Source organism: Martes martes, assembly GCF_963455335.1.
Source record: "Martes martes genome assembly, chromosome: 12".
Classification (NCBI taxonomy): domain Eukaryota; kingdom Metazoa; phylum Chordata; class Mammalia; order Carnivora; family Mustelidae; genus Martes; species Martes martes.
In genome coordinates, this window is record NC_137900.1 from 94792385 (window position 1) to 94818067 (window position 25683).

Below are 25683 nucleotides of genomic sequence, written 5' to 3' on the forward strand. Positions count from 1 at the left end.
CTTAGCCTTCACGGTGTTGGTCAGGATCACCGCTCTGACTTCTAGAACTTGTTCCTCATCCCAAACTGACACTGTCCCCAGGAGACATGCCCGGCCACCCCGCCGGCACCACCGTGCTGCCCGTCTCAATGAGCTTGGCTTCATGTCTGTGGGCTCCTCTTGTCTTTTTGCGTCCATGTGATCCAGAAGCTTCAGGTCCCGGAGGACAAGACATAGAACCGTCTGAGACTCAAACCGACAGCCATAGCCATTCAACAGAAATTAATTGGAACAAAATCGACAATGTACTGTTTCGGTCGGACTAGCCTCATCTTAAGTGCTCAGTGGGCACATGGGTCTCGTGGCTGCCCTGCTGGATAGCAGGTGCTTAGAATGCATCCATCCTTCTGGAAAATTCTGCGGGGGCGTACGGCCGCAGGCTCACGGACATGAAAGAGACATGACAAGGAGTATCACTGGACCTGGGGCCGGAATGTCCTTTGCTGTCAGGACATCGTGGTTGTCCTTTGTTGACGGAACGTGAGGAATTACACCCGTAGACGAGGACGGGTGGGATCCATGTTGATGTGCTGACGTGGGTGCTCTCATCGTGGAAGGGGGTCCTTGTTCTTAGGAGCCTCGGATGTTTGGGGGAGACAGGGTCGCGTCTGCGGTTTGCTCTCGCATGTTCAGAGAACACCGTATGCGCACGAGGCCAGTGAGTCCGTGCCGGCCGTGACTGGGACCAGCCGCGGCCGGGGCGGAGGGAGCAGCCGGTGCGGGTGGGGGGTGGGCATGGCCCGTGGGGGGTGCACGGCGGGGGTGAGGGCCACTCGGCTCATGCCGGGCCCGCCGTAGCTTGTGACTTCCGCCTGCGCGTCGTCTCCGTCGGTCCCTGCGCCTGCATTTCTGGTGGGCGGCGCGCACTCCAGTTTTGCCGTCCAGCCCTCGGCCCTTAGGGAGTGGCAGCTGGGGAGGACGAGCGTCTGACGGTCAGGGACCCCGTGCCACGCATGATGCTGTCCTTTTCTCGGGGACGCCCTTGCCGGCTGGACTGGTGGACCGTCCAAGCGCTCCCTGTGGCCTCAGGCTACACAGCCCAGCGAGACAGGCGGTTGGAAAGCCGCCCTCAGGAGCCGAAGCTGCTGTCCCTGACCCTGCAGTGGGACTCAGTGGACGGGACTCGAACCTGGGGCCGGGCCCCCTCCAATCCTGCTCTCCAGGCCGCCTGGCCTGCTGCCCTCTTGCTTCTTTACCAGCTCCTTCTCCACGGGGGCTGCGGCCAGCCTTCCCGTCCAGCCCCCAACCCCAGACCTCCCGTCCCAGCCGCTTCACCAAGCGCAGTGCGGGTGGGAGCTCAGACGTGGGGTTGCGGGTGGAGGAGACGCCCCAACCGTGGCTGTGGGACTCTGGCCCTGGTGCATCCCCTAGCCTCCCGTTGAGACAGGGTGCGCCACGGATGGGGCGGCTTCCACAGGGGCGGGTCTGTGCTGGGGAAGGCGGTGAGTGCGTGTGCGCGAGTGTGCGTGTGTGTATGTGTGTGTTCATGATCTGTTTTTGCTGACTCAAACCAGCATGATTTCCGGTCCCGATCGTCCATGCTGGATCCTCCGGGCAGGGGTATGGGACAAAGGGTCACGAGGGGCCAAGGTGAGCCGGCGGCGCCGATGACGTCTGGACCCTCACGCCGGCGGGGGCGGGGCTGCTCGGCCCGGAGTGCGCGTCTCTGCTGGCTCGTGGAGCCAGAGCTCGCCCCGGCGCCGCCGCAGGCTCAGGGCTCTTGTCTTCTCTCCTCCAGTTCCTGTGCCTGAAGAACATCCGCACGTTCCTGAAGGTCTGCCACGACAAATTTGGGCTGCGAAACAGCGAGCTGTTTGATCCCTTTGACCTCTTCGACGTCCGGGACTTCGGGAAGGTGAGTGCTCTCTTCTCCAGGGTCCGGGCGCGGGGGGCCGAGCTCCGGCTCAGTGCAGGGGGGCCGGACGGGACAGGCCTGGCCCCTCCAACACGGCCGCGCCCCGCACCCGCAGGTGGGGACGCGTTCCAGGCAGGAGGGCGCGTGGGGGGCGGAGGGGGGCGGGATGGCCCCTCCGCCTCGCAGGACACCCAAGGTGAGATCAGGCGTCGAGAATCCAGGGGGCTGGAGGGAAAGCCGGGCGTGGATGCGGGCGGAGCTGGGGCACTTGCTGCCCGGGATCTCCAGTTCTTGACGGGGCGTCCGGCTCCTGTGAGGGGGCCGAGATGCGGCAGACGCTGTGATTATCGGGGTGTGTGTGAAAGGGGCCATGGCGGTTACGCCACAAGCAAGCGGAGTGGTTTCTGGCTGCAAGCACGTGTTGGGCGGGGCGGGGGGGGATCGCTGATGACCCGAAGCCCCAGGTTCCCTGGAGGTGATCCCCTGGGTCCGTGGCAGACAACTCAGAAGCTCTGCTGGGTCCAGCCAAGGGACCCCAGGCAGGGCAGCCGCAAAGTCTGCGGGTTGGCGGTGGGGGTGGGTTTTCAGCTCCTTTGTGAGCTGGCTTCGTGGCGAGCCTGACTTCACAGCCACGTGAGATGTCACGTGTGGTCCCAGGCCACTCCTTGGATGTGGTAGGGATGGGGGCCGTGATATCTTCTGCTGCGTGGAGGTTGGGGGCAGGAGGGAAGAACTGGTTCTCTGCTGCCTGCGATCCGGGGGTCCCCGTTCTCTGTGCATCTCCCCCCCCACCCCGCACCGCGTCCACCCCCCCCCCCGCCCCCCCGCCAGGCTGCTGGCACAGGCTCGGCCAGACTGCCACTTCCCGGACTGCCCGAGGAACCGTTTCCACCTGCTGATGGGAAACATCAGAAGATATTTATTGCTTAATTTGTCTGAGAAGCATTATCGGGGACTGGGTGTTTGAGGAAATGTGCTGCGAATGCATCATTTATGAAAGGAGGGGGACTTCTGGATCTGCCGCTGTGAGTGCTGCGCAGTGAGCTCCGAGAGGACCCTTTCCTTCAGGCGCTACAGTCGCCGGCAGGAGCCTGGACTTTCCCATAAGCCACCTGGCCTGATGGTCCCCTCCCCGCGTTCTGGAATTCGCTAGACAGGAGATTCGAAGACCCCCACAAGAACCCATGCCTGTGCGATCGCCCCTTCTGAGTGGTTTCACGTCCCCTGGAAGGGCTCGCTTGAGTCCCTGCTGCTGCGGTGCCCCTGCCTGGGGTTCCCGGCCGCCGGCCTCCCTGTGCCCCCCCGGGCACGTGTGCTGGGGCGGGAGCACCGAGGTTGGGCTGGGGTCTTGCTGGCGTCCTGTCCCATCAATGGGCTTCTCAGCTCCCTGGGGTTGCTTTCAGAGGGACTGAGGCCACTCTCCTGTTCCTCCTCGTTCACGGCAGTGCCCTGGGCAGGAGCACACGCACGCACGTATGTCGCACGCACGCACGTTGCATACACTCACGCACAGAACTGCTGTTTACGGTCACCCCGTCAAGGACAAGGCAGGATACACCCTGGCCAGGCTCATCTCGGCCGGCGGTGGGCGGGGGACGGTCTATGATGGCCTTTTGGTTTTGATGTGCTACAGCTGAGGCGATGGTGTAAGACAGACGCCCACACATGGAGCTCAGACTCCCGTCAGACGACCCACCGACCGTGGGGCACGCGGTGTGCAGGGGGACACGCCTTGTGCTCCTCAGGGGTTCAGGGAGGCCGCTTGGCTCCAGGGCGATGTCCCAGCTGCACGCAGAGGAGCTGCGTGGGGGCTGCGGCTGGAGCTGGCCCCTGGTCTGCCCACATGGCACGGTGACGGACATTGGTGCTGCTTTGCCACGCCGTGGCCTCTGCAGTGGAAACCGGGAGCGGGCTGTTCACTTGTCTCCATTTGGAGTTGTGGTGGGGCGTTGTCGGGAATGGAGGTGGTGTGAGGTCTCGGACCTGGGCGCTGAGCTGTGTATGGGGGGGCCTCGGTTCATGCCATGCACCGAGGCCCCTTGGCTCTGGGCAGGGCTTGGGGAGAGCTCCCCCACCGCGCCTCTGCTCTTCACGTTGTGATCCTCGAGTCAGACCGATTGACATCCTGGCCCTGCTAACTGGCTGGATGACTTGGCAGGTGACCCGGTGCCTCTGACCTCCGTTTGCCCTGGGAGAGGTGACGAGGCGTCCAGCCCTCAGTACGTGCTCCTGAAATGCCAAGCGTTTGTCGCTGTCCCTGCCACAGGTTTGGCTAAAAGGGAAATAGATCCTTGTAGACCTGTGTCCTCTGACTTTCGTCTTCTATTATTTTACTCATAAAGTAAGTCTGCACCCTTGGAAGACAGAGCCAGAGGACTGAGCACATGGACTGCAGACGCTTGGGGGCTGGGTTTGAGTCCGGCAAGCCGAGGTGCCAAGTGGCTGACTCAGTTTCTCCAAATCCTACTTGTGAAATGGTGGTGAGACGACCGCCCTCTGAGCTCTGCTGAGCAGGAAGCAGGGTTGTTTCTGGGCACTCAGCCCTGCACGTGCCCCAGGGGCTCACCGTGTTCTTCACTTCCCTTTTTCTTGGTCCTTGGACCTCCTGTTGGCTGCATGGTGGCCCCGTCCTCCCCATCCATCTGGCTAAGCATCCTTTTTCTTAGCTCGTCCTGCCCCACATGTGTTTCTCATCGAGGTAAACCTGTGGTTAGGGTTTCCAAGCTGGGGGCCGACAGAGGCTTGGGGCGCTGGGATGTGCTGTCCCCGTAGGCGCCCACTGTCCCAAGTCTGTTTGCTTGGCTAGTCCTTCCTGATGTCCTGGGATGGAATGCCCAGGAGAAAACCACAACACCAGCAGAGCCCCAGCGCCCGTGGCCTGCTTTGCTTGGTACCCAGAGGCACAGGGACTCTCCCACCCCTGGAGGGTGGCGCTGGGTGGGGCGCAGCGGTGGACAGGAGGGCAGGCTGCTGGCGGGCTGGTGAGAAGGAGAGCGTCTGGTCTTTATCGGGTGTTATCTTCTGAGAGGGGCCCGGCAGGGAGGTCCCCGTGCATAGCTCCATCTGGGCACAGAGACGGAGTGTAGGTTCTGTGGGTCTCTTCAGGGATGTTTCCCATGGGCCCGGCTTAGCCTTTTGAGGAGCCCCTCCAGGAGCTCTGCCGGTGCAGCCTGACTCTTCCGGGTGGGCCTGGGGGCCCTCACGCACGTCAGACTGTGAAGACGCGACTGCCCGCTCTGCCCTCCCCCTGACCCCCGCCGCTGGCCCCGGAGCGCTGAGTCCCCGCCAGCAGGAAGGCAGACCCTGTCCTCGTCCTGGTTTCATTGTGCTGTTTCCAAGCAGCTGCTTTCAGCTTCCCATCTCCAATGTTGCTGGAGTCATTCCTTGGGGAGAAAAGGCATTGGTGCATTCATTCACTCCTCCGTCCACCCACCCAGCCATTTGCACACCCATGCACACATCTACCTACCCAGCCACCCACCATCTACCCCCCCGCTGGCCCAGCCCCCCACCATCTACCCACAGCCCAGCCGTGCACCCATCTACCCCCCCAGCCATTAAGCACTTAATATACTGTGCATTCGTGAAGCACTCACTATGGTAGAGATAAAAGGGAGAGAAATGGTCTTTGCCCTCCAAGGGGAGGCCCAGATTAGCTCCTGTGCCATCAATTGTAGAAGAAAGGAGAGAGTGGAAATGCTAGAACTTCCCCAGAAGATACCGGGCTCTGGCCCACCTCTCAGCCACGACACTGGACCTTCTCTGTGATTTTGTTGCGGGGAGGATCCCATGCACTGAGAGCGAGCACAGCTTGTGTTACGGGACAGACTAAGCCCCCTCCCCGCTCTGGAGAGCTGGGGTGCGTTCCCGCGTTCCGCCTGTGTACAGACTGGCCCAGCCCCGGGCCCTTGGGCTTCTCCTTTGGCCTCTCTGCTGGGCCGAGCAGGGCAGGTGCGGAGGGAGCTGGCGTTTGGGGCCCACGAAGCTTCAGAAGGTGTGTACTTGACCCAGGAGGAGTGCTGGGAGGGGCAGGCCGGATTCTCTGCTCCCTGGAGAGACCCCGTGCAGAGGCCTTGGTGGGGGCAGCGGACAGGTGGACCCCCGGAGACCCTCGAGGGCTCCGGGAGCCCTGGGTGCGGCCAGCCACGGAAGGAGCCAGCCCACTCGCCAGGGGAAGCTGGCCAGGTGCTTTCCTCCTGGAGCCTTCTCTTGTGTGGGTTCTGTTGGAGCCAGGGGGTGGGGGTGGCCGGCCCGAGAGAGAGGGGCTTCTTGTCCTCTAGACCTCGGTGGGGATCCAGATTTTGCGAAGGCTTGGGCTCCTCGAGCTTTCCTTTCTGCAGGGATGAGATGAAGACTGTGGCCCCTCGCGCGGCGTGGGAGGTCTCAGCGGGGACGGGCAGCGCGGGGCCCGGTCGAGGGTGGTACTGGTTTCTTCCTCTTCCCGCTCGGCCCCAGCAGGCTCCATCCCCCCCGGAGCTGGAGGATCAGAGAACTGGCTCCCCCCGTATTTCTCACGTTAAAGGGATTAAGTTTGCGCAGTGCGTGTGGGGCATTGCCGAGGGGCTTGCGGGTAGGAAAATCTGCGGCGGGTGGACCCTTCCTCTTGTCCCTTCGTGCCGTCTGTCGGAGGTGCAGGGCCCGGCGTGGGAGCGGGCGTGGGAAGGGCTGCGGGGGGGGGGGCCCGCTTCGGGGGCTCTTCCAGGGAACGCCGTGGCCCTGGCTTGCAAGCTGGTTGGGAATTTTGGAGAGAAGATCCTGGTGAGACCGCAGTTTCTGTGACTTTTTCTGGTATTTTGGTCCCTGGAGAGCGCTGGGCCCCCCGAGGTCGGCTCACGTGATCTTCCCACGCACGGCGACGTGGGCTGTCCTCACCGCACCGTACAGAGCAGGATGCCGACCCCAGCCTGCAGGGAATGGCCCTTCCTGGGCCCCGCTCCCCGCTCCCGCTGCACTCACTCGCTCTCCTGGGCTCGCCTGCAGGCCGCCCCCCGCCCGTGGCTGCAGGGCCGCCCCCCCCCCGCTGTGGGGTCTCTGTTCAGATCTCACTGTTGAGGGGTGGCGTGCCCCTCGCTGCCGGCTCCCTCGAGCGCGGCACCACCACGAAGTATGACAGGCACCTTTTTTGGCGTGCCTGTCGCCGTCCACCTCCTGGCCGTGGGGACTTGGGTTACTGACGTCCCCCAGGTGTCTAGAATCACAGTCTGCCCATGGGGCACCGGCTGGTCTGCCTCTGTGTGGATACGTGGATCTTACAGGAGGAGCCTGGGAAGCCTCTGGTCAGGGTACCCTGGAGCCCTCGGTGGGTCAGCTGCCTTGAAGGGGCCCGGGGGGCTTGGGCATCCGGTGGCCCTCCAGGCCCTCCCCGCATGGGGCGCCCCCTTGTGCCCAGTGGGCGCTGCCCCAGCCAGCCCAGGCCTCCCTACCTGCCCGGGACCCGCAGGTGCCCCTGTCAGTGGGGCTCACTTGAGCCTCCGTTTGGGCAGAACGGACGGCCCTCGAGGAAGGTCTGCATGCCCTCCGACAAGTGTGTTTAATTCTCTGATCTATGGTTCATGGAGACATTTTCTAGGCTCGGAAACTGAGAGCGAGGCTGGGGGGCCCACAGGCCGCTGTGTAGTTCAGGCTGTGACGCCGGCTGCCCCATCCCCGCTCTCCGCCCGCGTCCCCTCTCGTCCTTCTCCCTCCTGTCGCTGGCAGGTGCGGGGCTGCCTGCTGGCTTCCCGAGCCCTCGGGGACCTCACGAAGTAGGCAGGTACTCGAGGCTCAGAGAGAAGATGCGTCTTGCTCGAGCCCCACAGTGACGGTGCGGTCGGGGGCTGTGGGGGTCGTGCTGTGGGGGTCCTGCTGGCGGATTCTGGCTCCCCCCCTTCCCCCAGGGGAGGCGGCCTTACGGGGGGAGGGGCCGTGGTCAGCCCTGAGGGTTCTGCCGCCTGCAGGGGGCGTCGTCGGGAAGGTGGGCTCCAGGCCGGTGGGGAGGCCGGTGGGGCCGAGCGGAGGCCCGCGGGCTGTCCTGTCCCGGGAGAGGCCGCAAGAGGACCAAAGCAGGGACGTGCTGGCCCTTGGTGGTTCAGAAGACGCAGGGCAGCGACGGCACGTCTTCCCACACGAGGCCAGAACAGGTGACTCTAATTCCATCCTGCAGGGGATTTCAGGCCCCTTTGGGCCTCTCAGGAGGCCGGGAGGAGGCAGGGATGGCGGGGTCTGCTGAGTCAGAGGGAGCCTGCTCTCGCCTGCTTTCCACGGTGCATTTGCCTGGCATTTTGCTTTAAGGGTTCCAAAGGGGCTAAAAATGTAGTTTGAAACCAGTGGTCGTAACAGCCCAGGCCGCCCTAGTTGGGACTGAGGCTTTGGTGGTGGGGCGGGGGGGCAGTTTGTGGCAGGCCTGGTTGCAGCTGCGGGATGCCGGGATGATGTCCTGAGCGTGGGAAGCATCGCCGGCCCTCCGACTGCCCTGGCTGGGTGCAGAGCCTGGACCTGCGGCCCCACCCGTACCCCCTTAACTTCTGTCTGTAGGACACAGGGGACCTTCCCCCCGTGCTCGGGGCAGGTGTCTTCCCACTGAGCCCATCAGCACACACCTCAGTACCCCCGCGGTCTGCTGGGGAGTGGGCCCACGAGACGGAGCCGGCTTGCTCTGCCAGACCTCCCTGTGTTCCTCTTGGTGCCGACACCCCCTCTGCTCCTCCCACCAGTCCCGCCCGCCACTGTCCTAGGGCTTCTTGGCAGCACGAAAGCTTCTAGAAGCCAGGTAGGGTTGGAGCCATTGAGAGCTTTCAGAGCTCCAGACGGAACGGCGCCCAGAGGGCACTTGGCGGGACTCAGAAGTCACCTCACCTCTTGGGCCCATAGTCTCCCCATCTGTAAAATGGGTTTGCAGCTCGGCTGCCCCTTTGAGGAGTGCGGAGGAGGGCCTGGCAGGTGCAGCCGCGGGCGCTGGATTCGGAGTCCACTGCTTTCAGGGCGGTGCCCCTGTCCCCTCCCCCACTGAGCAGGTGGCTGGTGGCCTTGGCGGGGGGCGGGGTGTGCTGGTGGTTCCTGCCGCTGAGCACCAGCCTCACCCCGTCCAGCTTGTGCTGCGTCAGCCCCATCATCGATTTCTCTGTTTAGCGTCTGCATCAATGAGCGAGTCCCTGGGGCGCTGTCTGGTCAGGGAAGGAGGAGCAGGCAGCCTCAGGACATCGATCGGACACCCCTTATCTCTGTATTCTGGCCCCGCACTGCCACGTGCTTGCCCAGCTCCTCCTGGTGTGTGTTCACTCATCTGGGGGGTGCAGAGCCCTGGGTGCTCCCTGGAGGCTCGTTTGAGGACTCGCAGACACTGAGGCTGTGGTGACTGCTTGCGTGTCGTCGACCAGGCACTCTGGTCGCCGAGTCCGCCGCACACTCATTGTTCAGACTCGGCCGCTGTTTGGGAGGAGCAGCCCCAGGCCCAGTAGGGCCCAGTGCGGGGCTGGCGGTGCAGGTTTCCTGCTCCAAACCGTGCCTCCTACTGTCTGCGGACGTCCCTTCCTGCCGCCAGGGGCCTACCCGCTTTCCAGGGACCCGGACAGCCAGATGCACGCACGCGCACGCACGTGTGCACCCCTACATGCGCATCTGTGCACACGCTGACCCGCTGTCTCCTAACTCGGGTGGGAGTGGTTCTCTTTGCTCCCTTCCAGACCCCAGCCGTTGGCCGACCCCGCCTTCGCGGTGGTGGAGGGAGTGAGGGGTGCGTGTCGGTTTCAGTGCAGAGCCCTGGCAACGAACAGGTGTGCCGAGCTGCGCTGTGAGGTCCGGGCCTGCCCTGGTGCCCCCGGTGTGGGGTGGGCAGCCCTTGTGCGTGGGGCCCGGGGCCTCTGGACCCTTGTGATGGTTCCTCCAAAGCCCTGGGCGGGCCCCGGGGGAGGGGGCGGCTCCCACACCTGGCCCGAGAGTTCTCTGAGAGGGGCCTTGGCTGAGGAGCCACCGGGACATTTTAACCTCCTTCTTGCTCACGATTCATTTCCGGGGAGAGAGGACGTGGGGACTCTGGACTCCGTCACACCTGACAGAGAAGCTGGGGATGGAGGAGGTGGGCCAGGAGGATGCGCCCAGACCTCACATCTGGGCCTCAGTTTCCCCATCTGTGAGCACACCGTTGCCCAGATGACCCCTTGGTGGGGGTCGTCCTGGGCGCGCCTATTGTCCCTGTCTGTGTCCTCCTCTCCTCTGTGTCTGGCCTTGCCAGCAGCCCCACCCAAGCGGCCGAGAGTTAGTGTTTTCTCAGCCCAGCCTGGTGTGACTCATGCATGATGCCTTTTTTGTCTGTCCGCAGTTAATTAAATATTAATTGGCTAATTGTTTCTCCCCAGGGCTCCAAGACATTGTTTCTGTTGAAGCCTGACAGGCTGATGTTTGCAGCAAAAAATGCAGAGCTGGGCTAAGGAGAGAGGGAAAAAGTAGCAAAATGTGAATAATTAATTGCGACAAGGTATCCTTTCTTGACACCCTGGGAGGCCCTTCTCGGGCAATGTTCCTTCTTGCAAAGGCAAGGAGGGGTCGGCCCCCCCCAGCGACCAGGCACCAGCAGCAGGGTGGGGTCTGAGATGGTGGGGGGGGGGGGCGTCTCCTCTGAATCACAAGGAGGGCAGCCAGGACCGTGTTGGGGGAGAGGCCCCATGGCGGTTCCAAAAGATTTACTCCCTCCTACCTGCCCCCCGAAAGGCTGCGTCATTCAGGCTCTCCACCCCCCTGCCCCATTCAAGGATCAGGGAGTTTGGGCTGGAGCCCGTGGCTACGTATCCTGGGTGGTCCTTTTTGACTTTTTTTCTCCTTTTCCTTTTTTAAAAAATCTGTTCTTTTTCTTAAAGATTTTATTCATTTATTTGAGAGAAAGAGAGAGCTTGTGCGCCTGTGCACTCGCGTGCACAGGCAGAGGGAGCGGGGGAGGCAGCCTCCCTGCCGAGCAAGGAGCCTGACGCGGGGCTCATCCCAGGACTCCGGAATTGTGACCTGAGCTGAAGGCGGACGCTTCAGTGACTGAGCCACCCAGGTGCCCAGACTCTAATTTTTTTTAAAAGAAATTGTTGTGATAAAATGGACAGAACATAAAATTGATCCTTTTAGCCATTTTTGGGCTCAGTCCAGAGGCGTTCTGCATATTCATGGTGCGGTGGGACTGCCACTGCCGTCTTGTTCAGAACTGTTTCGTTGCCCCAGGAGGAAACGGCCTCTCCTGCCTCGCGCCCCGGCCCCGGGCAACCACCCAGCTGTTCTCTGTCTGTGCATTTGCCTCGTCTGGAGTCAGGGAATCCCATCCCACGTGGCCTTTTGCATCTGGCCTCTTTCCCTCAGCATCCCGTGTCCGAGGTTCCCCCACATGGTGGCACCTGTCCGGGTCCCATCCTTCTTAAAGGTCGGGTCGTATTCCGTTGTGTGGCCACGCCACGTGCCACTTGCCTGTGGCACGTGGCATGGATGTGGATGGACGTTTGGGCCATTTCTCCCTTCCGGCTGTTGTGGCCTGTGCTGCTGGGGACACGGGTGTGTGAGTCGCTGTTTGGGTTCCTGCTCTCATTTGTTTCGGGTGCCTGCCCAGAAGGGGACTCACCGATCCCATGGTGGTTGTGCATGTCGTGTTTTGAGGAATCGCTCTAATATTTTCCACAGCGGCTGCACCGTTTCTCATTCCCAGCAGGGCACGAGGGCTCCAAGTTCTGCACATTCTCGCCAGCACTGGTTAGTGTGTGTGTGTGTGTGTGAGAGAGAGAGAGAGAGAGAGAGAGAGAGATACAGCCGCCCCAGTGGGCGTGAGATTGGATCTCACTGTGGTTTTGATTTGCATCCTCCTCATGGTTCGAGATGTTGAGCACCTTCTCGTGTCGTCTTCCGGGAGATGTCTGTTCAAGGCCTTCACCCATGTTCTAATCCATTCCTTGTTGTTGAGTGGTACAAGCTCTTTATATATTAAGGCTAAGAAGCCCTGAGAGGCATGTGATTCACAGGCACTCTGTCCCATGCCGTGGCTTGCTTTCCACTCTCCCAAAAAGTGTCCTTGGATGCGTGAAAGACTTTAGTTTTGAAGTCAGATGTAGCTGTTTTTTTTTTCTGTTGCCTCCGTTTTTGGTGCCCTGTCCAACAAATCATTTCTGAATCCAGTGTCATGAAGTTTTTCTCCTACATTTACTTTTTTTTTTTAAGATTTTATTTATACATTTAACAGAGAGCACATAAGCAGGGGGAGCAGCAGAGGCAGAGGGAGAAACAGATTCCCCGCCAAGCAGGGAGCCCGATGCAGGGCTCCATCCCGGGACCCCGGGATCACGACCTGAGCTGAAGGTAGAAGCTTAATGATTGAGCCCCCCCAGGTGCCCCTCCTGCATTTACTTCCAAGAGCCTTATAATTTTAGGTCTTACATTTGGGTCTTTGATCCGTGTCCAGCTAATTTTTGTATGCGGTGGAGGTCAGTGTCCGACTGTCCCGTTCTTCACATGCGGACATCCAGATTTCCCAGCTCTGTTTCTTGAAAAGACTGTCCTCTGCATTGGGCGGTCTTGGCCCCTTTTGTAGACAAGAGTCGTGGGAGCATCTGTTCAAGGGAGGGCAGTGGTTTGTTTTGAAGATAGGGAACAGAAGTGTCTGCCGAGTGACCACATTTGCTGGTCAGTCTGAGAAGAGTCTGCCCGTCCAGGCCCCGCCTCACCGGCCTCAAGGTCCCCATCCTTAAAAGTCACCCACCCCCAGCGCCTTCCCCATGTGGGGCACTTGGTCCACAAGGGACCGTCTGGGGCACATCTGCTTTCCCATGGGGGCATCAGGCCCCTTTCCGAAGTGTGTGACCCCGGCCGGGAAGACAGCTCTGGGGTCACAGTTTTGCCAGAGCCAAGGAAAGCGAGATGACCTGGTGGGCATTCTTTTCCCGCAGCTCAGGGTAGGGGAGGTCAGGGCTGCCCCACGCTTCCCAGGAACAGAGGGTTTGGGGGAGAAGGTTCCAGCAGCTGCAGAGTGAGCTGAGACCTCAGGGTGCCCGGGCCCCTCACCAGTCCCAGACGGACCAGGAGCCCCGGGATCCCAGGGCTCGCGGCAGCCGGAGCCCTCTCTGTCCCTGTGTGCTGTCTGGTTGGGACCAGAGAGGCACACCGTCTCCCGGCCCCTCTGCCCGCCAGCGCTAGGAGCATCGCGGTGACTGCTACCTGCAGACGTTGTTGGAACAACCCTCACACCCAGTGCTCATGGCTGAATTTCCATGCAGCGCGAACGCCTCGGCGGCCGGGCTCTGTAGAGGTCCGTGTTAACCAGCGGCTGATTGCTGTTCGTGCTCGGGCCTGGGGCTTCCTCCCGGCCGCTGCACGGAGCCAGGTGGAGTGGGAGGAGCTCGTGGGAACGCGGTGGGGCCGGCTTTGAAGTTGGAGCCCGCTCCCCGGGGTGGCCCCCGGGATGCTGAGGGGCTGCCCCTACACGCAGCAGGGGTCCCTGGTGCCGGATACGAAGGCTGCTTCTCGGGGACGGCCGGTCATCGTGGTGATGGGAGGCTTGGCGGACGTGGAAGGAGAGCGTGAACACGGTTGGGCTCGGCCGAGTCCACGGACGAGAAGGCCTGGTGCGGGAGGTCAAGGCCAGCCCCTCACGTTGGTCCAGCCGGCACTGGGACCGTCCCTGGCTGTCCCGGGAAGGTGCGCCCCTGGCCCGGGCCGTGTGGACGTACCGGGCTTAGCACAGCCTTGCAAACACGGTGGCCATCATGGGGCCCTCCTGGGAGTGATGTGGCTGCGACCGCAGCCTCGGTGGCACTGCCACAGTGCAACTGGCTGCCCGCCGTGCGTGGCACGAAGGTGTGGACACCTTTGATCCCGGTCTCACACTCCGTGCAGTGCAGGTCGCAGGTCAGGGCAGGGAAGGCGGGCGCTCTGGGGTCTGTCTAGACCGGAGGCACCGTGTACGCTCCGTGTCATGGCCAAGAAGGGCCGAGCTCAGGCTGGAGCCCGGCTGCAGTCGTCATTCCTTCGGTCTGGCCGGGGGACGCAGCGGTCAGGAGACAGGTCCCACTGGGTCTGGGCTTGGCACCCAGAGGCCAGCGACAGTAGAACGAGACTCAGCTCTCCTCCTGGACATCCAGAGCCCACCCCCCTCCCTGCCTTCCACAACCACCTAGGAGGGAGTGCCCAGCCGGGCCAGATGCAGGGGACAGAGTGCTGAGAGGGACAGACCCCCAGCCTCTGCTCCTGTGTGGGGGGCTGTCTGGCGGGGCCGGGGGGTGGGGTTTGGAGGCTGAGGGCCAAGGTCGTTGGACCTGTGGAGTCTGTGTGCCTGGCTTTGCCCTCCAGGGACCCTTGTGAATATCCTCTCCTCTTCGGAAAATACGTTTTCAAATTTGACGCAAATGAAGCCAATGGCATTTATTAAGTAATTGGTTTTCCCATTTTTAATTAATCAAAGGCTAATTATGAGTTATATCTCCAGTTAGAGTTTCTGATCTGTACTTGGTGCCAGTGCCCTACGGCGGGGGGTGCCGGCCACCCAGGAAGGGGGCCGGCAGGAAGTTCGGAGCTGGGGGCGTTCAGTTCGGGCACGTGCAGGGTACTTGGAGCCCACGGGGACCGTGACCCTCAGGCCCCCCAGGTAGGGCTCCCATCAGTGTGGAGGGCACGGCCGGTCATCACTGGGCACTGTGGCAGGTTGGCAGGTGTGTGAGACAGCGGAGGGAGCTCAGGGTGACAGCAGCCCCAGCCCCAGGCCAACCCCTGCGTCCTGGGGTCCGGGGAGGGCCAGCCAGGGCGCTCAGAGGGCAGGTCCCCGGGGAGGAACAGTCCCTGAGGCAGGAGGCCTGCGCCTAGAAGGGTGGGCCTTAGCAGTCTCAGGCTGAGCCCTTGTGCCGATGGGGACACAGGCCCTGCCTCCTGGCTCTCTGGGGGGTCCAAGGCAGGGCCTGGCCTTTCTATCCTGGCCCTGGGAACCCAGGCCCTGCGTGAGGGGAGGCCCCAAGGATAACCTTTCAGGACGACTGGATGAGGCTGTCAGCTCGGCCTCTGATGCGAGACCCCCTCACTGGTGTGCGCTGCTGCTTTCGAATCTTGGGGGGCAGTCGTGCACAATTAGGGGAGCCTGGCCCCTGGCCCGTGGTGGGGTCCACACGTGTGAGCGCCTAGCCCGGCCTGAGGGTGGGCCCACACTGGGGTCTGAAGCTGGCAGGAGCTGGTTCTGGGCTCAAGACGAAGGAGGGGCAGGGCCTTTCCCCTCCTGCCCGGGGTTGCCAAGAGCGCCCCGTTTGTCCTGCTTCCCTGGGACAGAATGAATCTGTCTGGCGCTGAGCCGTATGCTGTTTCCGGCTTGCATTCCTTCTTGATCTGAGACTGAAATATTTTAGCTGGTGGCAAAAATGGCTAAGTGCCCTTTCTCCCTCCCGAGATGGGAGGAACATTCAGGAAAAATCCAGTGTCTTGGCGACTCTTCTCAGTGAGAGGCCCTGTCTGACTTGGGGGTTAGAAAGGCAGTGCCACCGGCCGGCCCTCCCGGCCACTGGGGACAGGGAGGCCCTGGGCCGGGAGTCCAGGTGCCTGGTTTCCGCAAAGCCCCCGCCCAGGGTTGTGTGGCTTTGGGACAGGTTGCAGGAGGCAGCTCCGCAGTGCCCTCGGGTCCCCTGGCCCACCCCAGCCGGCCGGGCCCTCCGCTCCTCATGAGGACCTGCTGCGCAGGTTGGCGGTGAGATCTCAGGGGAGGGGTGGCCATGGTGCTCCTCCCGTGGAAGGTTCCGGAGCCGGCACCGTGGTGTTTTTATCCTCCAGCACTGGAAACGCAGAGACGTGGCAGCGAGGGAGGCTGGCGAGGAGGCCGCTGTGGACAGTGCAGTCATAAACCACGGGGGCTGCAGGCAGGCCGGCGACGGGGGGACGAAGGGAAGGTCAAGTGGTGGAGAGGTTTGGAGAACACGACTGTGACTGTGGGGAGGCCGTGGGTCCCAGGGGCTGAGGACGGGCTGGTGTCAGACAGGCCCGGGCTTGGGGGACCTCGATTGTGCTGCGTGGCCTTGCTGGCCTCTGTCATCTACGAAACGGGAATGGACGTGACCTCAGCCCCGTGGGGACCCGAGATGTGAGCGAGACGTGTGTGCGTGGAGGACCCGTCATCCCAGCCAGTGAGCACTTGGAAGTGCCTCCCCACAGGTGCCACGGCCCGGATTTCTAGATGCGTCCTGGTGATGGAGGTAGCCGGGGGCAGCGGCTGGGTGTGGCTTTGATGGGCAAATAGAGGCTCTGGAAAACGCGGGACTGAGACGGGGACGCCCGAGCCTTCTGCCCCGTTCTGTGTCTCTGCCCCAGCGAGGACCACTTTCCTCCTCCGTGTAAGACGAGTTCAGAGCTGAGCTGGAGGCACCGACTCCTCTGTAACATATCTAATGGTTTCCCTATTAATTTAACTGGTGGAAATCACCCTGAGATGTCGTTCAAGTGGAAAAGGAGAGATGTCCTAATACTGGGGGCATATCATTAGGAAAAGCAAATTAAATCACGTTTAATGGTGTTAGAATCTCAATCACTTTGGAAGATGGAGGCAGCGAAGCAGGGAAATGAGAGGTCGCTGACGCCCTTTGGAAGGAGGCTGGGGAAAGGAGCACCAGGCGCAGTCCGGGGGTGGCGGTGGGCCAGGGCTGGGGGCTCAGCCAGGGAGGGCCGGCGGTGGGCAGGTGGCTGGCTGGGATCCAGGGCTGGGCAAGTTTTCTGTCTCGTGGGCTCAGTGTCTGCCGTTGGGCTGGGGGACTGTGGTAGGCTGGGTGGGTGTCACCCCCCAGAGTCACGTGTTCAAACCTAACTCCACCCCAGATGAAGGTGTCAGGATGCCCTTGGGAGGGGAGGAGGTCCCCGGGTGAGCTGCAGGAAGGGACCCCAGAGGCCCCTTCTGCGCCCCTCCCACTGCGGGAGGACACAGCGAGGTCATATCTGTGAGCCGGGGAGCGGCCCCACTAGACACGGACTCTGTGGGCGCCGGGATGGTGGACTAGGAGCCCCCTGAGCTGTGGTCGTGGGCCCGCGGGCGGCGCTCCGTCCCAGCCTCTGTGGACAAACCGGCGTGGGGTTCGACCAGCCCTTTCTGTCTCCAGGATTCTCCCTTTGGGGTCTTTAGGGTTCTGTCTGGGGTGGGGGGAGGGCAGAACAGCTCCGCTCTTTAACAGATGCCTGATGGCTGGGCAGAATGTTCCCCTCCTAAGCTTTGGTCTCCTCATCTACAAGGGACGGTGGCACCTGCCTGGGGGGCTTAGTGGGTAAGTGAACCTCGTGGGCCTGGGCTCAGAGTTAGGTCTGGTTCATCTGGAATAGCTGCGGCCCCTTGGTGCGCTGTACACATTTTCAGTGGGGCCACTGTTTTGTTTGTGAGTAGCTGAGGACACTTCGGAGATTATGCCTTTGCAACTGGCTGGATGATAGGTCTAGCTCTTGTGAACATAAAAGGCCTCTTGCAGGAAAAGAAAAGAGTTCTTTTTTTTTTTCTCATGGTAGGTTTTCAGTTCTCTGATACGTCATAAAAAATATTCAACTTGACATTCCACCGTTAGGGAGTCATTCTTTGACTCTAACGTTCCTATTGACATAGGTAACCTGTTAGGCTTTATCACTTACTTGTTTGCACTGAGGAGTTTGCTGGATCCTCTCTGGAGGACGGCTCCCGACCAGGAACGGAGAAGGAACTTAGGCCCCTCCAAGGGGAGGACAGGCAGGGGCCCTCCAGGGAGGAGAGGTGCAGAGTGCAGAAAACCGAACGAGCATGCGGGCTGGCCCCTCGCCGGCCCCGGGCAGGGAGGACTGGCGTGCGGGCTACTTGGCTTTGTTGAAGACACTTGTGTGCCATCAAGGAGGGAAGCCAGGCTGGGGACTGTGGGGCTTTCGGGCCCCAGGAGGGTAACGACCTTGTCCTTCTTATCCGTACTCTGCTGAGCGCTTACTGTACCCCAGCCCCGAAGCATGGGGGCGTCTTCGTGTGGGGCCCCCTGTAGCCTCACCCTCGGCGGGCCAGGACGCTAGGGTGGAGCCGCTGGCTCCGGGCACACAGGACATCAGACGCCGACATCAGATCCCTCTCATCTCTACCTGACCTGCCCCGGCATCTGCACGCAGGAGGCGCTGACTTAATGCTTTAGCAAGACTGGAGGCCTCCAGGGGGTGCTTTGCAGGGGAACAAAGTGGCTGTTGGCCCGGAAAAGCCAGCTGCACTGGAGAGGTGGGCTTCCCCTTGGAGGCCCATCCCTCAGCATCTGCCCTGTCCCTCCAGTCCCTCTCCTCGCTTCCCTGCCCTTCCCTCTCCACCCCTGCTGCCTCCCTCTGCACCTGCCGCTGAGACTCCCGCTCCCCCTGCGTCTCAAAGCACCAAACTCCCCACCAGCAGTCACACGGTTTCCCAGGAGTGGGGGCTCTGGACCAGTGGCAGGTGCTCTGTCCCGGCTTGGCCCAGCCGGCCTTTGTCAGTGCCGCCACCCTCCCTCCCCCTCTGCAAGGAGGGCTGTCTCCCCAGGAGAGAACTTTCCAGTGAATCACTGTCAGCTAGCGTTCAGCCCAGTGATGGCTGGGCAGGTGATTCATCTTGTTCTTTATTCTGCCTTATCTTAGCAAGCCGGGCCCAGCCCCAGCTCCGGTTAGGAGGGAGAGGCTGCCTGCGACCAGACCCCGCCTGCCCTCCTCCCGCCTGCCCTCCTCCCTGTGTGGGCGTGGCTGGGGCCTGGGCCCGTCTCCCTGCAGCCCTCGGGAAGGGAAGGGAGGGCGCGCGCGTTGTATGTGTTCACACATGTGTCGTGTGTGCAGTCCAGGTGCACGTGTATGCGTGTGGTGTGCATGCATGTCGTGTGTCTGCACATGTGTGTTGTGTTGTGTGTATCTGTGTGCGCGTGTGTGTGCTGGGTTACACCCGTGAGTTTTGGGTCCTTGGTATTGGCCGTGGGCTTCTCTGCGGAGACGAGAGGCTTGTCGAAGCTTCGTGTTCTCAGGGGGCTTTGCGAAGAGGGCAAGACCTCCCGCATCTTGCGTCTCCTTCAGAAGAAAGTTCCTCGTGGTACAGTCATTCTTCTTGGGAGAAATGTGGCAGGACGCTGGCCGTCGGAGCCCGTGGGATTCCAGAACGTGCTGAATCCCCTTGAAAAGATCAGGCTGGGGTGGGGGAACTGCAGGGTCAGGGAGTCCGGGAATGACCCCAGGCCAAGGAGCGGGAGGCAGGGTTTGACGCCGTGGAGCCCCTGTGGCCTGCTCCGGGACTGTCCTGGTGTCGCAGAGATCACGGAGACTGGGGCTGCTGAGCCGGCCTTGCCATCATTTACAGAAACACTCGGTGTTTGTCAGGGTCACAGACACAGCTCCTGCCTGCGTCCTTGCCGCCCTGGCCCCTTCCCGCCTGCGAGCAGGCCCTCGGCCGCGGAGGACCTGGTGCTGCTTGGCGGGGGTGGGGGGACAGGTGTGGCCGGGGGAGGATCAGCACGGCGCTCCCTTCCAGAGCCGCAGACCCATTTGTGTGCTCTGTGGACTGGGGAACAGGGCTCTGGCGACGGAGATCCAGACATGAGGGCCGGCCTCTCCCCTTTTCTGGGGGCGGGACGGAGAAGACACGTAGCGACCGGCGTACCAGCTTCACCGCCTGGAACGGTGCGGCTCTGTGGCTTGAAGGAAGTTCTCAGGGTTGCGCCGTTGTCTCCAGCTGCCCCTTTGCGGAAGATTCCCATCAGCCCTCAAGGAAGCCCCGGCCCCGTAGCAGCCCCCACCCCCCTGCCTCCTGCCCTGCCCCCTGCAAGCCGCAGCCGCTCTCCGGCCCTCAGGACTCGCCTCTTCCGGAAACTGCCTGGAGATGGAATCCCGCGGCCTGTGGGGCTGGCGTCTGGCTTCTCTCCCTCAGTGGACTTCTCAGGGTGCATCCACGTGGCCTGTGGGTCGGTACCTCGTTCCTCCTCGCGGCCGGATGAGATGCTCTCGCGGATGGGCCGCGGCCGCTCGGCCCGCTTCCCTGCTGATGGACGTGGGGCGGCTCGGCCGTGCTTGTGAACGTGTGTGCGAGGGTGCTCGTGTCTGTGGGGTACAGACCTCGCGTGGCGTGGTGGGGCTCGGTAGCGATTCTGTGTCGAACTCATCGGGGGTGTGGCCTCTGCCCGGAGGACGGCCCGGCCACCTCCTGGGGTTTCGGGTCTGGCGCACTGAGCCCGAGCTGTCGTCGCTGGCCGCGGCTTTGTGTTTCGAGGCTGTGGTGAAGTGACAGCCCGGTGGCCAGCCCTGCTCCTTGAAGGGGGGGTTCCGGGCAGTGTGGGGGCCCCAGGAGGACGGCTCTCCTGAGGGAGGCTACATTTTCCCCGGGACCCCCCGGGTCAAGCCTGCCGGGTGCTCTTGTGTCCTTTCTCTGTTCTTTCCCGGGGCTCTGTCTCCTGTTTCTCCCTCACCCCCTGCCCCCGCTCCGCCATGACCCCTTCCAAATGACAGTCTTGGCCACCACATCTCTGTGACCACCCAGGCTCATGGATGTGGTCTCTGTGTCCCAGGTCCAGAATCTGAGCATCTCGGGGCCAGGTGCTGTCCAGCCCCTCGGCTTGGCTCTGCTGGGGGCGCCTGAAGGTGTGAGGGGTGGTTACGGGAGGGAAATGCACCTGGTCAGGAAGGGTCGCTTAGCGTCTCGAGTAGCCACGGGGCTCCGGGCATCCTTGCCCACGACCAGCGAGCAGGGTTGGGCTGGGGAGCTGGTGGGGGTCCCTGGACCGGCTACAGGAGCTGGGGGTGGGGCGGGTGACCTCCATGGCCGGGCGGATAGGGAAGGAAGCAGACGGAGATGGGGTACAGAGATGGGGTTCTGCTAGGCGGGAGAAGGTGCTGGCAGGGAACCACTGTGCGGGCCCACTGTGCGCTGCGGGGCTGTGAACGAGGGGTCCGGGGGCTGCTTTGGGTCAGATGTGGGTGGGCTTGTGGCTGTCCCTGCAGCTCTGGGTCCTCTGCCCAGTCCATTTCGTACAGGCCTCTGTCCCCGCCGTGCCACCAGCGTGGGCCCCTTCTGTGGCCCCCACAGCACTGACTCCTTGGTCGGCTCTCTGCCCTGTCCTTCTGCCCCTAGAGCTCGCCCTTCTTCCCCGGGGCCCAGAGCCCCAGCCTCCCCTGGATTTCTCCTCCGGCCCCTCGCCCGCACTTTCTCTCTGCACTTTGCACCAGAAGCCTGACGGGCCTCCGACGTGGCCTGAGTGGTGTCCCAGGATCCCGGCCTCTCTGCCCGGCTCCGTCCCTCCCGGAGGCTGCTCTTCCGGGTGGCTCTGCTCTTCCTTGGTTGGGTCTGCGCGGGCGGCTCTCTGCGGGGCCGGCTGTGGCATCGAGCGACGTTCTTGACGGCTGCAGCTGGGGCGTGGGGCTGCTCCTGGCGTCTGGTGGGTAGAGAGTAGGGGACAGCCCCAAGACATGGGCCATCCAGCCCCAGAGTCTGCTGGCGAGGCTGAGGAACCCCGGATTATATCCAGACCGACCACTGCGCGCCTCTCCTGCTGGTGACTGGGTCAAGGTCGCACCTGGGTCACTTCAGTGCCCACTGCCCACCGCCATCTGTCTGTTCTGTTTGCTGCTGTCCCTCTTCCCACCATTGCCTCCATCCTGTTCCCTAACAGTTTAGGACGTAAAGTCTGATTGCCCCCTCCTCTACCCAAATCCTCCAGCCTTCCTTTGGGTCCTGTCATACTCCGAGGACGGCCAGCGTCCCCACTATGACCATCACAACCTGGGGGACCCAGCCTGTGCTGTCCCTCCAGCCCACCTCGCCCTGCATTGTCCACCCTGCCTGGCTCTGCTGGCCCCTCGCATCGCCTCCATGGAGCCAGTTACTGTCACCCCAGGCACATCCTGGTTGCTCTGCCTGGACTGCACTTTCCCCAAATGGCGGCACGGCCTGACCCTCCCCTCCTTCAGGTCCTCACCACCCCACTTGCCCTGTTCTAACGTTCCTTCCCACACTGCCTCCGCGTCCTCCGCCGTGTTCCCTCCAGGACACGATAACCATTCTATTAATTGACGTGTGTCACTGTCCCCAGAGAACGTGGGCCCCACGAGAGCAGGGCTGTGTCTCTCCTCCACCTCCGGATCTCAAGAACCAGAGCAGAGCCTTTCCCACCCAGTAGGGCTTTGTGGAAACGAGTGAACGAGGCGCGACTGGGAGGAGCTCCTGGAGGGCCGCCTCCCACGTCCTTCCGGTCCTCCCCACATCCACAGGGCGCCCTTCTGGGGGCCTGCTTCTCTCTGACGCACAACCGGTTTAATCCGTTCTTTCTCTGGGCTCATTAAACAGACCCACGGCTCCCGGCAGAGCCAGGAGGTGGGGCCGGGCCCCAGGGGGCTCCCACGCTCTCTCGAAGCAGGAGGAGCAAGCAGACCCTTTTATTGACTTGTGCGTCTCGTGCTGGCGATGAAGCTCCAGCCGGAGCGTCAGGGCCGCGAGGCAGCGGACGCCGTGTGAGGGCCCCCCGCGAGCCGGCCGGCGCCTTCCAGAAGCTCCTGCATCCTGCTGTCCGTTTGCCGGCGCACGGGAAGCAGCTCCACGGGGACGGCCTGTGGATGGGCTGAGCATTCAGAGCCCGGGGTCTCAGAAGACCCCTGCCGGGACCGCGTCCCGCCGGTGAGGACGGTTTGCAGGCGGCGTGGGGGCTCCCCCAGCGCCGTGGGTGCCTTCCCCGTGAACACGGCGGTCTGCACGGGGTCTGGAACGTGGACCCAGGCCGGCGGAGTGGCCCGTGGCGTCTGCCGACGTCATGTTGGGCGTTAGTCCGGGGCCAAAGTACATGGAGGGTGTGACAGGGCTTTGAGGAGTTGTTTCCGGGAGGCCTCGGTGATACGCCCCCGCGTGTGCGTGGTGGTTCTCACGGGTGGGTGCATTTCCCGGCAGCCCCGCAGGCGAGGGGCTCAGGCCCCCATTCCGCGTGCCAGCGGCCAGTTCCAGGCCGTCCCCGGTGCTTGTGGCTGACGGGCGGTCGCTCAGGGCTCTCACCGGCCCCTCCTCAGGCTCAGAACCGGCTGGAAGGGCTCCCGGATCTGGAGAAGACACTGTCCCTGCTCGATGCTTGGGGAGTCACGGAGGACACAGTTCGGGAGCAGCCCCGGGGAGAGCGAACCCGGGCGAGGCGTGCGGGCGGCGGGGGAGGCTCCTTGCCTCGATCGTGTGGGCAGTTTCACGGGTGGATGACCGTGTCAAAACCGATCAAATTTAACACTTTAAATACATGGTGTTTGGTGCGTGATGATCGCACCAGTAAATCTCTGAAAAACCAGCTCAGTAGACCGTGCGTTTCTCAGGGGCCCAGCCACAGTTTGGGTGCTCAGTGGCCCCATGTGGCTGGGGAGCCCTGGATGAGGCAGTGCAGATGCAGCATTGCCCTCATTCCAGAAGGTTCTAGGGGGCAGTGCCACTCTGGAGCAGGGCTCTAGGACACGTTTGAGGGGGGCACGCTGGGTTTGTTGCTTTTCTTTATAAGCGACTTACCTCCAGTGACACTGCGAACGTGTGAATGTATTCGTCAAACGGCAAGACGGCGGAGATGGGCCCTGTGCTCCTGGGGTGTGGCTGTGCGCCCCCCGGCCTCCCTCCTGTGGCCGTCTCCGATTCTGACAGCCCCGGGACCGTGACCCTCTCAGCTATGGCTTCGTCTCTGCCTGGGTCCCACTGGGGCAGCGACCTGGGCTTACACGTGGGCGTCGGGTGTCTCAGGACGGTCTTGCTCTTTGCAGGGCCTGGTTAGACGTCCTCCAGCCCTCGTGCATGTGTGGGTGCTCTCGTCAGACGGTTTCCACGTGCTTCCCCCATTCCTTGTGACTTTGGCCGCATGACTCACCGGACCTCGATCCCTTATCTGGAAAGGGGGAGGGTCAGTTGGGGTTAAGTTAGGGAGCTCACAGCATGGTGCTCTGTCGGTCCCGTGTCTTCCGTGGAACTGTCCACGGAGGTCTATAGCCTGCATCAGCTGGAATGGTCTTAGCTGCTTCTGACCAAACCCGACACAACGGTAGCCTAAACCCATGAGGATTGACTTTGTCCCGTGAGGACGTTTGGAAGTAGACAGCTGGGCAGGTATGACAGCGCCATAGAGTCTTTGGGGATCCAGGCGCCTCCCATCTTTCTTCTCTGCCTCCTCATCACTGGTTTCCATGCTCAGGGTCATGGTCCAGAATGGCTGCAAGAGCGCCAGCCATCTCTTCTCTATCCCGGGCAGTATGGAGGAGGGGGAGGGGGGCGCTGACTCATGCAGACTTTGCAGAAACGTCACTCACGGCTCCAGTCCTCCTTCTTGGCTCGGTGGTCATCACATGGCCTCACGTGATTGCAAGGGAGCCCGGGAAGTGTGGTCTTTCATGTTGGGCCGTCCCTGGCACTGTGGGAGCGTCACCCGCTGACGCACAAGGCGAGGGTGGAGATGGGAGGCCACCAGCTGTCCCTGCCCTACAGGCAGCTGAGTTTAGCGGGGAGGGAGTTTCTCAGCTCGTTCGTGTTGCTGTACACGAGGAGTTTAACGTCAGCGCGTGTCCAGGAGGGAAGAGGCCTTAGCGATGAGTAGAAACAGCGTCCACAGGTGCAGCTCTGGAATCGAGGGGGAGGTCTGGTCCGAGTGCTCCTCCGGCCCAGGGCCCCGTGTGTCCCTCTGCAGGCCTTCTTGTCCTCTGCCCTGTCAGCGCCCCTGGTCTGTAAGGGGCATAGGACGTAGCCCAGCTCCTGGCAGGCGCCGTTGTAGACATTTTCTGTGTATAGCTTGTTGAGGCAGGTCCCCTGGCGAGGCAGCGTTTCCAGACATGCGTGGCCACGGTCAGGCGGGCTGGTGGGCTCTAGGGTGCAGGCTCAGTGCCGTGAGTGACTCTTGGGCCAGGAGCTCTGAAGAGGCGGCCACATCCCCCCGCCCCCCCGCCCCCCACCCTGCAGAAGATGAGCGAGGTGAGGACGCCCGGCCCAGCGCCCGCGTGCCCCGCCGGTCTCCCGTGGGAGGCACCTTGGTGGACTAATCCGACAGCCGTGTTTCACACTGTGCTTCCCCTGCACGGGCGCGGCACACTGGCTGTTCACCACGGATCCCTGTGGGTGCCCGGACCGGGGCCAGACGATGTGGTGTTCTGACTCCCAAGTTCAGTTTTTGAGCCTGAGGTGTGTACCAGCTCGCAGGATTCGCCTTTATTCCTGGAGTGTCCCTCCCTCTAGTGGAAAGGGTGCTCGTCTTGGGATCCCGGCGGAGGAGGGCGCTGCGGGCCCATGGTGCCCTGGCCATCGTCACGATGCTGTGACCAGGGCCCGCCTGGTCCCACGGAGCCAGCCCCGGGGGTGGGCGTGCTCCTGCTGTCGGGCGGGGACTCCCCACACCTGACTTGTAGACGAGTTTGCCTCAGAGGGACCCAGGACTGGAAAGGGTGTCTGGGGGGCCCTCCCCGTGACCCCCTTCAGGGCTCAGAGTTGACCTGAAGGCCCCCCTTCCTTGAGTCTTCTTGGGCCATCAAGCGCAGAGGTTCCAGAATTTTCCAGGAAGGCGTTGGGCTGGGTGCACAGCTCTCCCAGCCTCCACGGATTTGCCGTTCAGGGAATCTGGCTTTCTGTCTGGGGGAGGCGACAGCCACGGTGGTGTCCCCACGGTTTCTGGCGTCACACTTGAGGGGTGGGAGCTCTGCGCCCATGCTGATCCCCACATCCACCCCCCCGTGGCTTGTCTCTGATCCCCACATCCACCCCCCCGTGGCTTGTCTCTGGGGACGCGCTGGCAGGTGCTTCTCTGTGGCACCAAGGGCACGGTGCCCATGCACCAGATCTCGTGGCCTCTGGAAGAAAGTGCGACTTAGCCGTTCACAGATGAGCGCACCCTTCGCTGTGCAAA

The 25683-nt window shown here is 62.5% G+C and overlaps 1 protein-coding gene across 1 annotated transcript in view; it reads left to right on the forward strand.

Annotated features, from left to right (window-relative positions):
- VAV2 (vav guanine nucleotide exchange factor 2) overlaps positions 1-25683 on the forward strand; it is a 160317-nt gene that overhangs the window by 30284 nt on the left and 104350 nt on the right. The window contains exon 2 of the mRNA XM_080820146.1: positions 1778-1894. Coding sequence (XP_080676272.1) covers positions 1778-1894 — 117 coding nt within the window. The remainder of the gene's footprint in view (positions 1-1777; positions 1895-25683) is intronic.